Below are 12391 nucleotides of genomic sequence, written 5' to 3'. Positions count from 1 at the left end.
TGTTTACCACATTCTAACACTGCCATAGAGTTTACCTGTCATGCCTATCTATTAACTATAACCTCAACATTAGAGCATAGGCTATTGTTTACTGATATATCTTAAGAACACAAATACTGCAAGGCATGTAAGTACTTGCTGAATGAATACACAAATGACCACGCTCCCAGCTAAGCTTCCTTGCTGTGAGAATGAGCTCCCTGCACCCCAACCCTTAAAGAGAGTAACAGCATGGCCCCTGTTTGATATACCCCCACTGGAGGTCTCTCTTGGGCTTCCCAGTTCCGCAGGCCACTTGCTTACCTCTGTCTCAGGGACTGAGGGCACCCTCACGACCCGCTGGTTGACCTCCCGTAGGAAGGCATCAATCCGATCCTTCTTCTTCTCTGACAGCCTTACTTCCTTTAGTAGCTCCTCTACCTGTAAGAGAGGGTAGAAGACAGTCCATCAGCCTCAGGGTCCCAGGTACACCCCTCGAACAAAAGCTGCAGAAACTCAACAGTACCTGTAAACGAAGCAAGCTGGAGTGGAACAAGCTCTCAGTCTCCCGAAGGCGATTAAGCTCCTCATTGGTAGGCTCCTTGTACAGTTCTGCCCTGCTGAGCTTCACTGGCTGCAGGAGGCCCTTCGCTGGAGGTTCAGCCAATGTACGCTTCCTGGAGGATACCTTCTTCCCCTCTTTGCCTGTGCCTTCCAGGGCTGGTTCCATCACCTGTGGCCAGTGAGGGAGAAGCCATTGTGAGGTAATAGGTATCTAGCATCTGCTGCCTAAAGTGCCACCATGATAGGTTGTGGGTAAAAGCTTCACCTGCTCCGTCCCTCTTTTGAGTAGGAGTCAGATTTTGTAAAACTCAGGAGAATCGTTACTTGGATGAACATCACTGAGTGCTGAGCCGAAAATTCCTTGAGTTAAGAGCTCTCGTGTCTACCTGACACCACAAGCATGGAGCTCTGTTTGGAATTGGTAGGGATAGAAGCTGACTGGGCCCAAGCTGGAGACGGTGGCTGACGCCTGTAATCCCAGCAGTTTGGGAGGCGGAGCTGGGCGGATCAGCTGAAGTCAGGAGTTCGAAATCAGCCTGGCCAACATGGGGAAACCCCGTCTCTGTTAAAAATACAAAAATTAGCCGGGTGTGGTGGCACATGCCTGTAATCTCAGCTACTCGGGAGACTGAGGCAGGAAAATCACTTGAACCCAGGAGGCAGAGGCTGAAGTGAGCCGAGATCATGCCATTGCATTCTACCCTGGGCAACAGAGCAAGACTGTCAAAAAAAAAAAAAAAAAAAAAAAAGCTGACTGAGCCCTGCCCTATGCCCAGGCCCCTTCTATTTTCAAGAAGTTTCCTCTTCTGCTGATACAGGCCTGGGACTTCTCAAATGTCTTTTCCATTCTCGCTCCAACCAGATCCTGCCAGGTTCCACCTCCTCTAGGAAGCCCTGACTGCCTCAGTATATACTAAGTACTCACTGATGGAAGGAGCTAGAACCGACTGGACCCCAGAGGATACATTTAGCAAGTCATTAAATCCTCAAAATAATTCTTGAAGACACTTGAAGTCCCACTAGTCACTCGAGGTTCCACAACTGGTACACCCGTACTATGAGCAGGATTCAAAGGCAAGCGTGCAGGATCCCAAACCTTTTCCCCTACAGCCGTGGGCCCATCCCCTCCACGATCCCTCTCATCCCAGAGAGCCTTACTGGAGCGCTCCAGGAGAGGCACCGTATGCCCTCCGCTACAGCGGGGAGCGCAGAACTGGACACAAATTCTGTGGAGGAAGATCCGGCTTATCGTCAAGGAGAACCAAATAAAGGAAACGACCCAAGTGTAGGTCTCTTCAACTTTGAGGTGCAGAGCTCCAGAAGGGAGCAGAGGCTCTACTGGCTTCACTGCTTCTAACCAAATACTGCCAGGTTCCATTTCCCCTAGCAAGCCCTGTCTCAGTGCCACAGGCTGGAAACATCCTCCAGAATGGGCCGCCGGCATGGCTTTCACCGGCAAGCTGTCAGGCCACGCCATCTCGAGCCCTGCAGCCAAGGGAGCGCACATTGAGCCTCTGTTCCTCCCCGATGGCTCAACCCACCTCTGGCTCTCCAGTCGCTCCGCGAAGCTGCTCTCCAGCTGGCGTCGGCCCCATCACTTGGGGTCCAGCACTCTCCCGCACTTCAGATTCTAGCCGGGTCTGTACGGCATAGCTTCCCACGTGGGCGGAAATGCCTAACTCCAGGCCCAAGTCCAGCCCACCCCAATTCCTCAGGACTCCACCCACTCCAGAGCTATTGGATTATCCCTCGATTACTCGCTTGCCATTGGCCAGGCAGTCTCAAAGCCCGCCCATTAGGGGAGAGGACAAACGGGTTTCTCTGCTTTACGGCCTCTTCGCGACGCTAGAACGGAAGCCTGCCGGTAGCTAGGCCATTGCTTTCTTTTCCTCACTTCCTTCGCGTGGGTGCAAAAGGGAAGGGCGGAGCTAGTTTGGTCCTTTTGGTCAGGTTGTTTAAACAGCAGTTATTCCTCTTCTTTATTTGCTACACCTTATAAGTTAACAAACCTTGTCAGTTTTACCTCCAAAACATACCTTGAATTTACTCATTTTTCTGTGTCTTCACTGCCAGGTTTAGCTCGTCACATCATCTTGTTCTCGAATTATTGTTATGTCTTTTCTCCAATTTTTACTTATTACTTAGCTTATTACAATTTCAAGTAATTTAGTTATTTTTATTTTTATTTATTTATTTATTTATTTTTGGCGTAGTCTCGCTCTGTCGCCCAGGCTGGAGTGCAGTGGCACGATCTCAGCTCCCTACAGCCTCCGTCTCCCAGGCTCAAGCGATTCTCGTGCCTCAGCCTCCTGAGAAGCTGGGATTACAGGCAGGTGCCATCACACCTGTCTAATTTTTGTATTTTCACTAGAGATGGGGTTTCCTCATGTTGCCTAGGCTGGTCTCAAACTCCTGACCTCCAGTGACCCGCTCACCTTGGCCTCCCGACATGCTGGGATTACAGGCCTGAGCCACTGCTCCCGGCCTATTTTTAAAATATTAAAAATTTAAAACAAATGTTGCAAGAATAATATAATGAATGCGCATATACTCTTCACCTAGATTCACTTAGTGTTACTATTTTGCCACGTTTATCTTTACCTATGTATTTACATATTATTTTGCAAAACCATTTGAAAACCAATCACACATCTCCCTAAATACTTTGGTATGTATCTACTAAGATCAAGGACTACCTCTTATATAAGCACAGCCCGATTATGAAATTAAGGAAATTTAATCGTGATTCAATACTAGTATACAAATTCCATCTTTAAATTTTGTCAGTTATTCCAGTAATAACCGTTATATGTTTCATTTTATTTCCTAATGCAGGATCATCTAAGTTCAACTATTTCTCTCTCTCTCTCTCTCTCTCTATTTTTTTTTTTTTTTTTGAGAGAGAGAGTGTCCCTCTGTTGCCCAGGCTAGAGTGCAGTGGGTCGATCTCAGTTTACTGCAACCTCCACCTCCTGGTTCAATTGATTCTTGTGCCTCGGCTTCCCAAGTAGCTGGGATTACAGGCATGCGCCAACACAGCAGGCCAATTTTTGTATTTTTAGTAGAGACAGTTTCACCATGATGGCCAGGCTGATCTCGAACTCTGGCCTCAAGTGATCTGCCCTCCTCAGTCTCCCAAAATGCTGGGATTACAGGGGTGAGCCACCGTGCCCAGTCTAAAGATTTGTATTGAAGTACAATATACATAAGGAAAAATTTACATATCCCAAGTGTAAAGCTTGAATACTAACAAACCAAACATACCCATATAGTCAGCTCCCAGAAAATAAGCGGAACATTTCCTGCACCTTCAGAATGTCCCCTCATGCTGCCCTCTAGTAACTCCCTGCCCCCAACATTAATCACTATTCTGACTTCAAACAGTGCAGGTCAGTTTATGCAATAGTTTAATTATTTATTATTTATTATTTATTTTTGAGACAGAGTCTCACTCTGTCGCCCAGGCCGGAGTGCAGTGGCATGATCTCGGTTCACTGCAAGCTCCGCCTCCCGGGTTCAAGTGATTCTCCTGCCTCAGCCTGCCAAGTAGCTGGGACTACAGGCGCCCGCCACCACGCCCAGCTAATTTTTTTATTTTTTAGTAGACACGGAGTTTCACTGTGTTAGCCAGGATGGTCTTGATCTCCTGACCTCATGACCCACCCGCCTCGGCCTCCCAAAGTGCTAGGATTACAGGCGTGAGCCACCGCACCCGGCTATGCAATAGCTTTTTAAGGAAGTTTCACAAGAGCGGTATGTCCATTTTCAATTCATTTTCCACACAGCTGCCAGAATTAGTTTTCTAAAATAGAAATTCTATCATGTCACTTCCTTTTAAAAACTCATCAGTGTCTTCCAATTGTACTTAAAACTAAATACAAACTTCAACTTCCATAAAGTCATGATCATTGGCCCTTTACTTGCTATTCCATCTTTGTTTTTTGTTGTTTTTTTTTTTGAGACAGTCTTGCTCTGTCGCCCAGGCTGGAGTGCAGTGGTGCAATCTTAGATCACTGCAACCTCCGCCTCCCAGATTCAAGCGATTCTCCTGCCTCAGCCTCCTGAGTAGAGTAGCTGGGACTACAAGCGCATGCCACCACACCCGGCTAATTTTTGTATTTTTAGTAAAGACGAGGTTTCACCACGTTGGCTAGGCTGGTCTCAAACTCCTGACCTCAAGTGATCCGCTCATCTCAGCCTCCAAAAGTGCTGGGATTACAGGGGTGAGCCACCTTGCCCAGCTATTCCATCTTTTTTGTGGGAGAAGAAGGGCAAGTTCTCGCTCTGTCGCCTAGGCTGGAATACATGGTGGAATTACACCTCAGCCTCCTGAGTAATAGAGACTACACACGCGCACCACCATGCCTGGCTAATTTCTGTATTTTTGTGTAGACTTTCGCCATGTTGCCCAGGCTGGTTTCAAACTCCTGAGCGCAAGGAATCTGCTGGCCTCGGCCTTCGAAAGTGCTGGGATTACAGGCATCGGCCACTGCCTGGCCCCCATCATTTTTCTTGCTACTCCACCCCTGGTTCCCTGAGCTCCAGCAACATCAGCCTTCTTTCAGTTCCTTCGTTGTATTAAGTTCTTTCCTAACTCCGGGACTTCACCCAAGCTGTTTGTTCCATTTGGAATGTGCTTTCTTGGCTTTTTCTCCTTTTCATCTTTCACCTCTCAGCATAAATATCACCTCTGGGCTCAAACCATCCTCCCACCCCAGCTTCCTGGCTAGCTGGAACCACAGGCGTGCACCACACACTCGACTAATTTTTTGTAGAGACGGGATTTCACCATGTTGCCCAGGCTGGTCTCAAATTCCTGGACTCAAGTGATCCTCCCACCTTGGCCTCCCAAAGTGCTAGGATTACAGGCTTGAGCCAACTGCGCCCGGCCAAGGTCTTAACTAAAGGCCTAAAATACATTCTCTAAACAAATATAGATATCTTTTCTTTTCTTTCTTTTTTTTTTTTTTTGAGATGGAGTCTTGCTCTGTCACCCAGGCTGGAGTGCAGTGGCAAGATCTCAGCTTACTGCAACTTCCACCTCCCAAGTTCAAGTGATTCTTCTGCCTCAGCCTCCGGAGTAGCTGGGATTACAGCCACACACCACCACACCTGGCTAATTTTTGCATTTTTAGTAGAGTAGACCACCATGTTGGCCAGACTGGTCTTGAACCCGTCAAGTGATCTGCCCTCCTCTGCCTCCCAAAGTACTGGGATTAGAGGCGTGAGCCACCACGCCCAGGCTGTTATGTTTTCTCTTTCTTTCTCCCTCCCTCCTTCCCTCCCTTCCTTCCCTCCTGCCCTCCCTCCTTTCTTTTTTTTTTTTTTTTGAGACAGAGTCTTGCTCTGTTGCCCAGGCTGGAGGGCAGTGGCAAGATCTCAGCTTACTGCAACCTCCTCCACCTCCGGGGTTCAAGCAATTCTCATGCCTCAGCCTCCCAAGTAGCTGGGACTACAGGTGCACACCACCTCGCCTGGCTAATTTTTTGTATTTTAGTAGAGACAGGGTTTCACCATGTTCCCCAGGCTGGTCTTGGACTCCGATCTCAGGCAATCAGCCCACCTTAGCCTCCCCAAGTGCTAGGATAACAGGCGTGACCCACCACACCTGGCCTGGCCGATATGTTTTCTAAAAGCTTTCTCTTATATCATCCATTTTCCTTTTAATGCTTTTTACAATTTCTGATTATCAATTGTCTCTCCTTTTGTTTTACTTTTTAAATTTATTACTATTTTTTTAGAGACAGGATCTCACTGTCACCCAGGCTGCAGTGCAGTTGTAGCTCACTGCAGCTTGGGATACCTGGGCTCAAGTGATCCTCCCAAGTAGCTAGGACTACAGGTATATGCCACCATGCCCAGCTAATTTTTTAATATTTGGTAGTGGTCTTGACCTCAGAACCTCAAACAGTCCTCCCTCATCAGCCTCCCAAAGCACTGGGATTATAAGCATGAGCCACTTGCCCAGCCCAGTTGTCTCTTTTTGCCCTTGACTGTGAACACATGAAAACAAGGACCATGTGTACATGCCCAATACCTAGCACATTGTAGGTACTTAATAAATGTTTACTGAATGATTGTGACCATAGTCAATCCTTTCCGTCTTTCCTTTAACCATTGTCTCCCTCAAATTTTGTGCCCCAGTTGCACTGAACTACTTAGGAGTTTTCTTACTCTAATTTGATTTATTTCCTGGGCCTTTGACCTTGCTGCTGTCTTTGCTCAGAATGTTTAGATTGATAAGGTTTACTGGAGGAATGGAGCTTGTGCTAAGTGTTGAAGCATGGTTTGAATTTGAATTGACAGAGGGGAAGAAGCAGCATCATTGAAGTCTAAGAAAGACCAAAAAGCTGTGAAATGAATTGACTATTCATTCCATACTTAATGATCAAGCCCCATGGTCAAGAATGGTCAAGAATTGACACACTGTAATCTCAGAACTTTGGAAGGCCGTGGTGGGAGTCCAGGAGTTCGAAACCAGCCTGGACAACATAGTGAAACTCCATCTCTATTAAAAAAAAACAAAACTTAGGCCGGGTGTGGTGGCTCACGCCTGTAATCCCAGCACTTTGGAAGGCCGAGGCGGGTGGATCATGAGGTCAGGAGTTCAAGACCAGCCTGACCAAGATGGTGAAACCCCATCTCTACTAAAAATACAAAAATTAGCCGGGCACAGTGGCAGGTGTAATCCCAGCTACTCAGGAGGCTGAGGCAAGACAATCACTTGAACCCAGGCGGCAGAGGTTGCAGTGAGCCAAGATTGTGCCACTGCACTCTAGGCTGGGCGACAAAGTGAGACTCCATCTCAAAAAATATATATATAAAAATTAAGGCCAGGCGTGGTGGCTCACACCTGTAATCCCAGCACTTTGGGAGGCCAAGGCGGGTGGGTCATCTGAGGTCATGGTTTTGAGACCAGCCTGGCCAACATGGCGAAACCCCGTCTCTACTAAAAAAAATACAAACATTAACCGGGCCTGGTGGCACGTGCCTGTAATTCCAGCTACTTGGGAGGCTGAGGCAGGAGACTTGCTTGAACTTGGGAGGCGGAGGTTGCAGTGAGCTGAGATTGTGCCACTGCACTTCAGCCTTAGCAACAGCATGTTGCTCTGTCTCAAAAAAACAAAAACCAAAAAACAAAAATTAGCTAGGTGTGGGCCAGGCACGGTGGCTCACGCCTGTAATCCCAGCACTTTGGGAGGCTGAGGCGGGTGGATCACGAGGTCAGGAGTTCAAGACCAGCCTGGCCAAGATGGTGAAACCCCATCTCTACTAAAAATACAAAAAATTAGCCGGGCGCGGTGGCAGGCACCTGTAGTCCCAGCTACTCAGGAGGCTGAGGAAGGACAATCATTTGAAACCAGAGGGTGGAGGTTGCAGTGAGCTGAGATCGTGCCACTGCACTCCAGCCTGGATGACAGAGTGAAACTCCGTCTCAAAAAAAAAAAAAAAAAAATTAACTAGGTGTGGTGGCACATATCTGTAGTCCCAGCTACTTGGGAGGCTGAGGTGGGAGGTGGGATTGCTTGAGCCTGGGAGCTTGAGGCTGCAGTGAGCCATGATTGTACCACTGTACTCTAGACTGGGTGACAGAGCAAGACCCTGACTCAAAAATAAATAAATATATAATTAAAATAAAATTGTATCCTGCCCTAACATTTTCAGTAGTAGGCACCTTTTTAGTCACTTTCACTGGTACTCACCAAAACTTGTAATAATATTATGCACTAACTACTTGTTTTTATCTGTTTCTGTCTCAGAAAGAGACAGAAGGTAAGCTCCACAAGGGCAAGGACCACTTATTTCTGTCTCATTTACTACTGTATCCCTGATATTAGCACAGGGCCTGTCACATAGGAGGCACTCAATAAATTTTTTGAATGAATGAATGAATGGCTCATTCTCAATGGCACTTCAGAGGCTGAGAGGAAATAGACACATAAATGCAGTGCAGCATGGGGGGTGCTATGATATGCACAGATTGCCAGGGGCACATTAGAAAGATTACTGTGAGAAAAGGAAAACCGTTCAGAGCAGTGAGCTATGTGAGGTATGCAACATTCATCAGGCCCAAGGAGGTGAGGACAGGACTTCAGTTATGCACCCCTCACACACATGTCCAAAGTCATTTTATGTATTTTTGTTTTGTGTTATTTTGTTTATTTGAGACAGGGTCTCCCTCTATAGTCCAGGCTGGAATGCACTGGTGCAAACACAGTTACCTGCAGCCTTGACTTCCTAGGCTCAAGCAATCCTTCTGCCTCAGCCTCCCGAGTAGCTGGGACCACAGGTACATGCCACCACACCCAGCTAATTAAAAAAATAATTTTTTTTGGCCGGGTGCAGTGGCCAAAGTGCAGTCCCAGCACTTTGAGAGGCCAAGGTGGGTAGATCACCTGAGGTCAGGAGTTTGAGACCAGCCTGGCCAACATGGTGAAACCCCATCTCTACTAAAAATACAAAAATTAGCCGGTTGTGGTGGCAGGCGCCTGTAATCCCAGCTACTTGGGAGACTGAGGCAGGAGAAATCGCATGAACCTGTGAACTGTCAAGAGACGGAAGCTGCAGTGAGCTGAGACCGCGCCACTGCACTCCAGCCAGGGGGACAAGAGCGAGACTCCGTCTCAAAAAAAAAAAAAATTTTTTTTTTAAAGATGGGGTCTTGCCATGTTGCCCAGGCTGGTCTCAAACTCCTGTGCTCAAGTCATCATCCTGCCTCCACCTCCGAAAGTGCTGGGATTTCAGGCATGAGCCACCTCACCTGGCCCAAAGGCTATTGTTAAAGCAGGGGTCTCCATCCCCTGGGCCACAGACCGGTATGGTCGTGGTACAGTCCATGACCTGTTAGGAACCAGCCACACAGTAGGAGGTGAGCAGCAGGTGCATATTACTGCCTGAGCTCTGCCTCCTGTGAGATCAGCAGGGCATCAGATTCTTATAAGAGCACAAATCCTATTGTGAACTGCGCATGTGAGGGATCTGTGTTGCACACTCCTTATGAGAATCTAACTAATGCCTGATGATCTGAAGTGAAACAGTTTCATCCTATTGCCCCCACCCTGTAAAAAAATTGTCTTCCATGAAACCTGGTGCCAAAAAGGTTGGGGACCGCTGATTTTTTTTTTTTTTTTTTTTTTTTTTTTTTGAGACAGTCTTGCTCTGTCACCCAGGCTGGAGTGTAGTGGCGGGATCTCCGCTCACTGCAAGCTCCACCTCCTGGGTTCACGCCATTCTTTCCTGCCTCAGCCTCCTGAATAGATGGGACTACAGGCACCCACCACCACACCCGGCTAATTTTTTTGTATATTTAGTAGAGATGGGGTTTCACCGTGTTAGCCAGGATGGTCTCGATCTCCTGACCTCGTGATCCACCCACCTCGGCCTCCCAAAGTGCTGGGATTACAGGCGTGAGCCATCACACCCAGTGGGGACCGCTGATTTAAAGGCATTTGGCCAGGTATAGTGGCTCACGCCTGTAATCTCCCCACTTTGGGAGGCTAAGGCAGGAGGATGGCTTGAGGTCAGGAGTTAAAGACCAGCCTGGGTAACATAGTGAGACCTTGTCTCTACAAAAAAAATAAATAGGCCGGGTGCGGTGGCTCATGCCTGTAATCCCAGCACTTTGGGAGGCCGAGGCGGGTGGATCACCTGAGGTCAGGAGTTCAAGACCAGCCTGACCAACATGGAGAAACCCCGTCTCTTCTAAAAATTCAAAATTAGCCGGGCGTGGTGGTGCATGCCTGTAATCCCAGCTACTCGGGAAGCTGAGGCAGGAGAATCACTTAAACCTGGGAGGCAGAGGTTGCGGTAAGCCAAGATCGCTCCAGCCTGGGCAAGAAGAGCAAAACTCCGACACACACACAAAAAATAAAAAATAAAAAATAATAAAATAATAAAATAAATAATTATCTGGGCTTGGTGTTGCACAAGTCCAGCTAATTATTGGTCCTAGCTACTAGGGGTGCTGAGGTGGGAGGACTGCAAAAGCCCAGGAGGTTGAGGCTTCAGTGAGCCAAGATCGCACCACTACACTTAAGGGAAACAGAGTGAGATCCTGTCTCAGAAATAAATAAATTAATTAAAATAAAAGTATTTTGATCCTGACTAGCTGCCTCACCCATTATCTTCATGTTCCTGGAACTTGTGATGAAAAACACAAGGTATAGGCCAGGCTCGATGGCTCACGCCTGTAATCCCAGCACTCTGGGAGGCCGAGGTGGGCGGATCACCTGAGCTCTGGAGTTTAAGACCATCCTGGCCAACATGGTGAAACCCCATCTCTACTAAAAATATATTTAAAAAAAAAATTAGCTGGGGCTGGGCGTGGTGGCTCACACCTGTAATCCCAGCAATTTGGGAGGCTGAGGTGGGCGGATCACGAGGTCAGGAGATCGAGACCATCCTGGCTAACACGGTGAAACCCTGTCTCTACTAAAAATACAAAAAATTAGCCAGGCGTGGTGGTGGACGCCTGTGGTCCCAGCTACTCCGGAGGCTGAGACAGGAGAATGGCGTGAACCTGGGAGGCAGAGCTTGCAGTGAGCCGAGATCATGTCACTGCACTCCAGCCTGGGCAACAGCGAGACTCTGTCTCAAAAAATAAATAAATTAATAAACAAATTAATTAATTAAAATAAAAAAATTAGCCGGGCATGGTGGCATGTGTTTGTAATCCCAGCTACTCAGGAGACTGAGGCAGGAGAATTGCTTGAACCCGGGAGGTGGAGGTTGCAGTGAGCCAAGATCCCACCACTGTACTCTAGCCTGGGCGACAGAAAAAGACTCCATCTCAAAAAAAAAAAGGTAGGTATAGCCAATCTATAGTTTGTTATTTTAATGTAAACTCTTGGTAAACAACTTGGAAACTGCCTCTTCTTTTTTACTTTAAAAACTCACTTGTTGGCTGGGCATGGTGGCTCACACCTGTAATTCCAGCTGTTTGGGAGGCAGAAGCAGGAGCTCAAAGAGTTCAAGACTAACCTGGGCAACACAGCAAGACCAAATAAATAAATAAAAAGCTCAAAAAAAACCCCTAAAACATTTGTCATGTTGGGGGCAGTAGTGTGCGCCTGTAATCCCAGATAGGAGGCTGAGGCGGGAAGAATTTTTTTTTTTTTTTTTAGAGGTCTCACTATGTTGCTCAGACTCAGACTGTTTTGTTTTGTTTTGTTTTTTTGAGACAGAGTCTCACTCTGTCACCCAGGCTGGAGTGCAGTGGCACGATCTCGGCTCACTGCAATCTCCATCTCCTGGGTTCAAGCGATTCTTCTGCCTCAACCTCCCGAGTAGCTGGGACTACAGGCATGAACCACCATGCCCGGCTAATTTTTGTATTTTTTTTAGTAGAGACAGGGTTTCACCATGTTAGCCAGGCTGGTCTCGAACTTCCGCCCTCAGGTGATCTGCCCACCTCAGCCTCCCAAAGTGCTGGGATTACAGGCGTGAGCCACCGCACCTGGTGGCACTTCTTTTTTTTTTTTTTTTTTTTTTTTTGAGACGGAGTCTCGCTCTGTTGCCAGGCTGGAGTTCACTGGTGTGATCTTGGCTTCTTGCAACCTGTGACTCCACCTTTGACTGATTCAAGTGATTCTCCTGCCTCAGCCTCCCGAGTAGCTGGGATTGCAGGCACGCACCACTATGCCCAGATAATTTTTGTATTTTTGGTAGAGACGGGGTTTCATCATGTTGGTCAGGTTGCTCTCTATCTCCTGACCTTGTGGTCCTCCCACCTCGGCTTCCCAAAGTGCTGGGATTACAGGTGTGAGCCACGGCGCCCAGCCTGTGGCACTTCTTAAACTGGTTATCTTTCTTTCAAAAAGAAAAGATGATAAACAGGAGGGAACAATAT

At 47.5% G+C, this 12391-nt stretch overlaps 1 protein-coding gene across 12 annotated transcripts in view; it reads right to left on the bottom strand.

Annotated features, from left to right (window-relative positions):
- NOL6 (nucleolar protein 6) overlaps positions 1 to 12391 on the bottom strand; it is a 61853-nt gene that overhangs the window by 10287 nt on the left and 39175 nt on the right. For 11 of the 12 annotated variants that reach the window (XM_054502828.2, XM_054502831.2, XM_054502829.2 and 8 more), the window contains 2 exons: positions 506 to 712; positions 304 to 420 (listed from right to left, as the gene is read on the bottom strand). In XM_054502828.2, the coding sequence (XP_054358803.1) occupies positions 304 to 420; positions 506 to 712 (324 nt within the window). Of the gene's footprint in view, positions 1 to 303; positions 421 to 505; positions 713 to 2084; positions 5579 to 12391 lie in introns of those variants that run through there. The other variant, XM_054502833.2, reaches the window with a different exon arrangement.

The sequence above is a fragment of the Pongo pygmaeus genome, chromosome 13 (genome assembly GCF_028885625.2).
Source record: "Pongo pygmaeus isolate AG05252 chromosome 13, NHGRI_mPonPyg2-v2.0_pri, whole genome shotgun sequence".
Lineage (NCBI taxonomy): Eukaryota > Metazoa > Chordata > Mammalia > Primates > Hominidae > Pongo > Pongo pygmaeus.
This window is presented reverse-complemented; position numbering and strand designations above follow the sequence as displayed.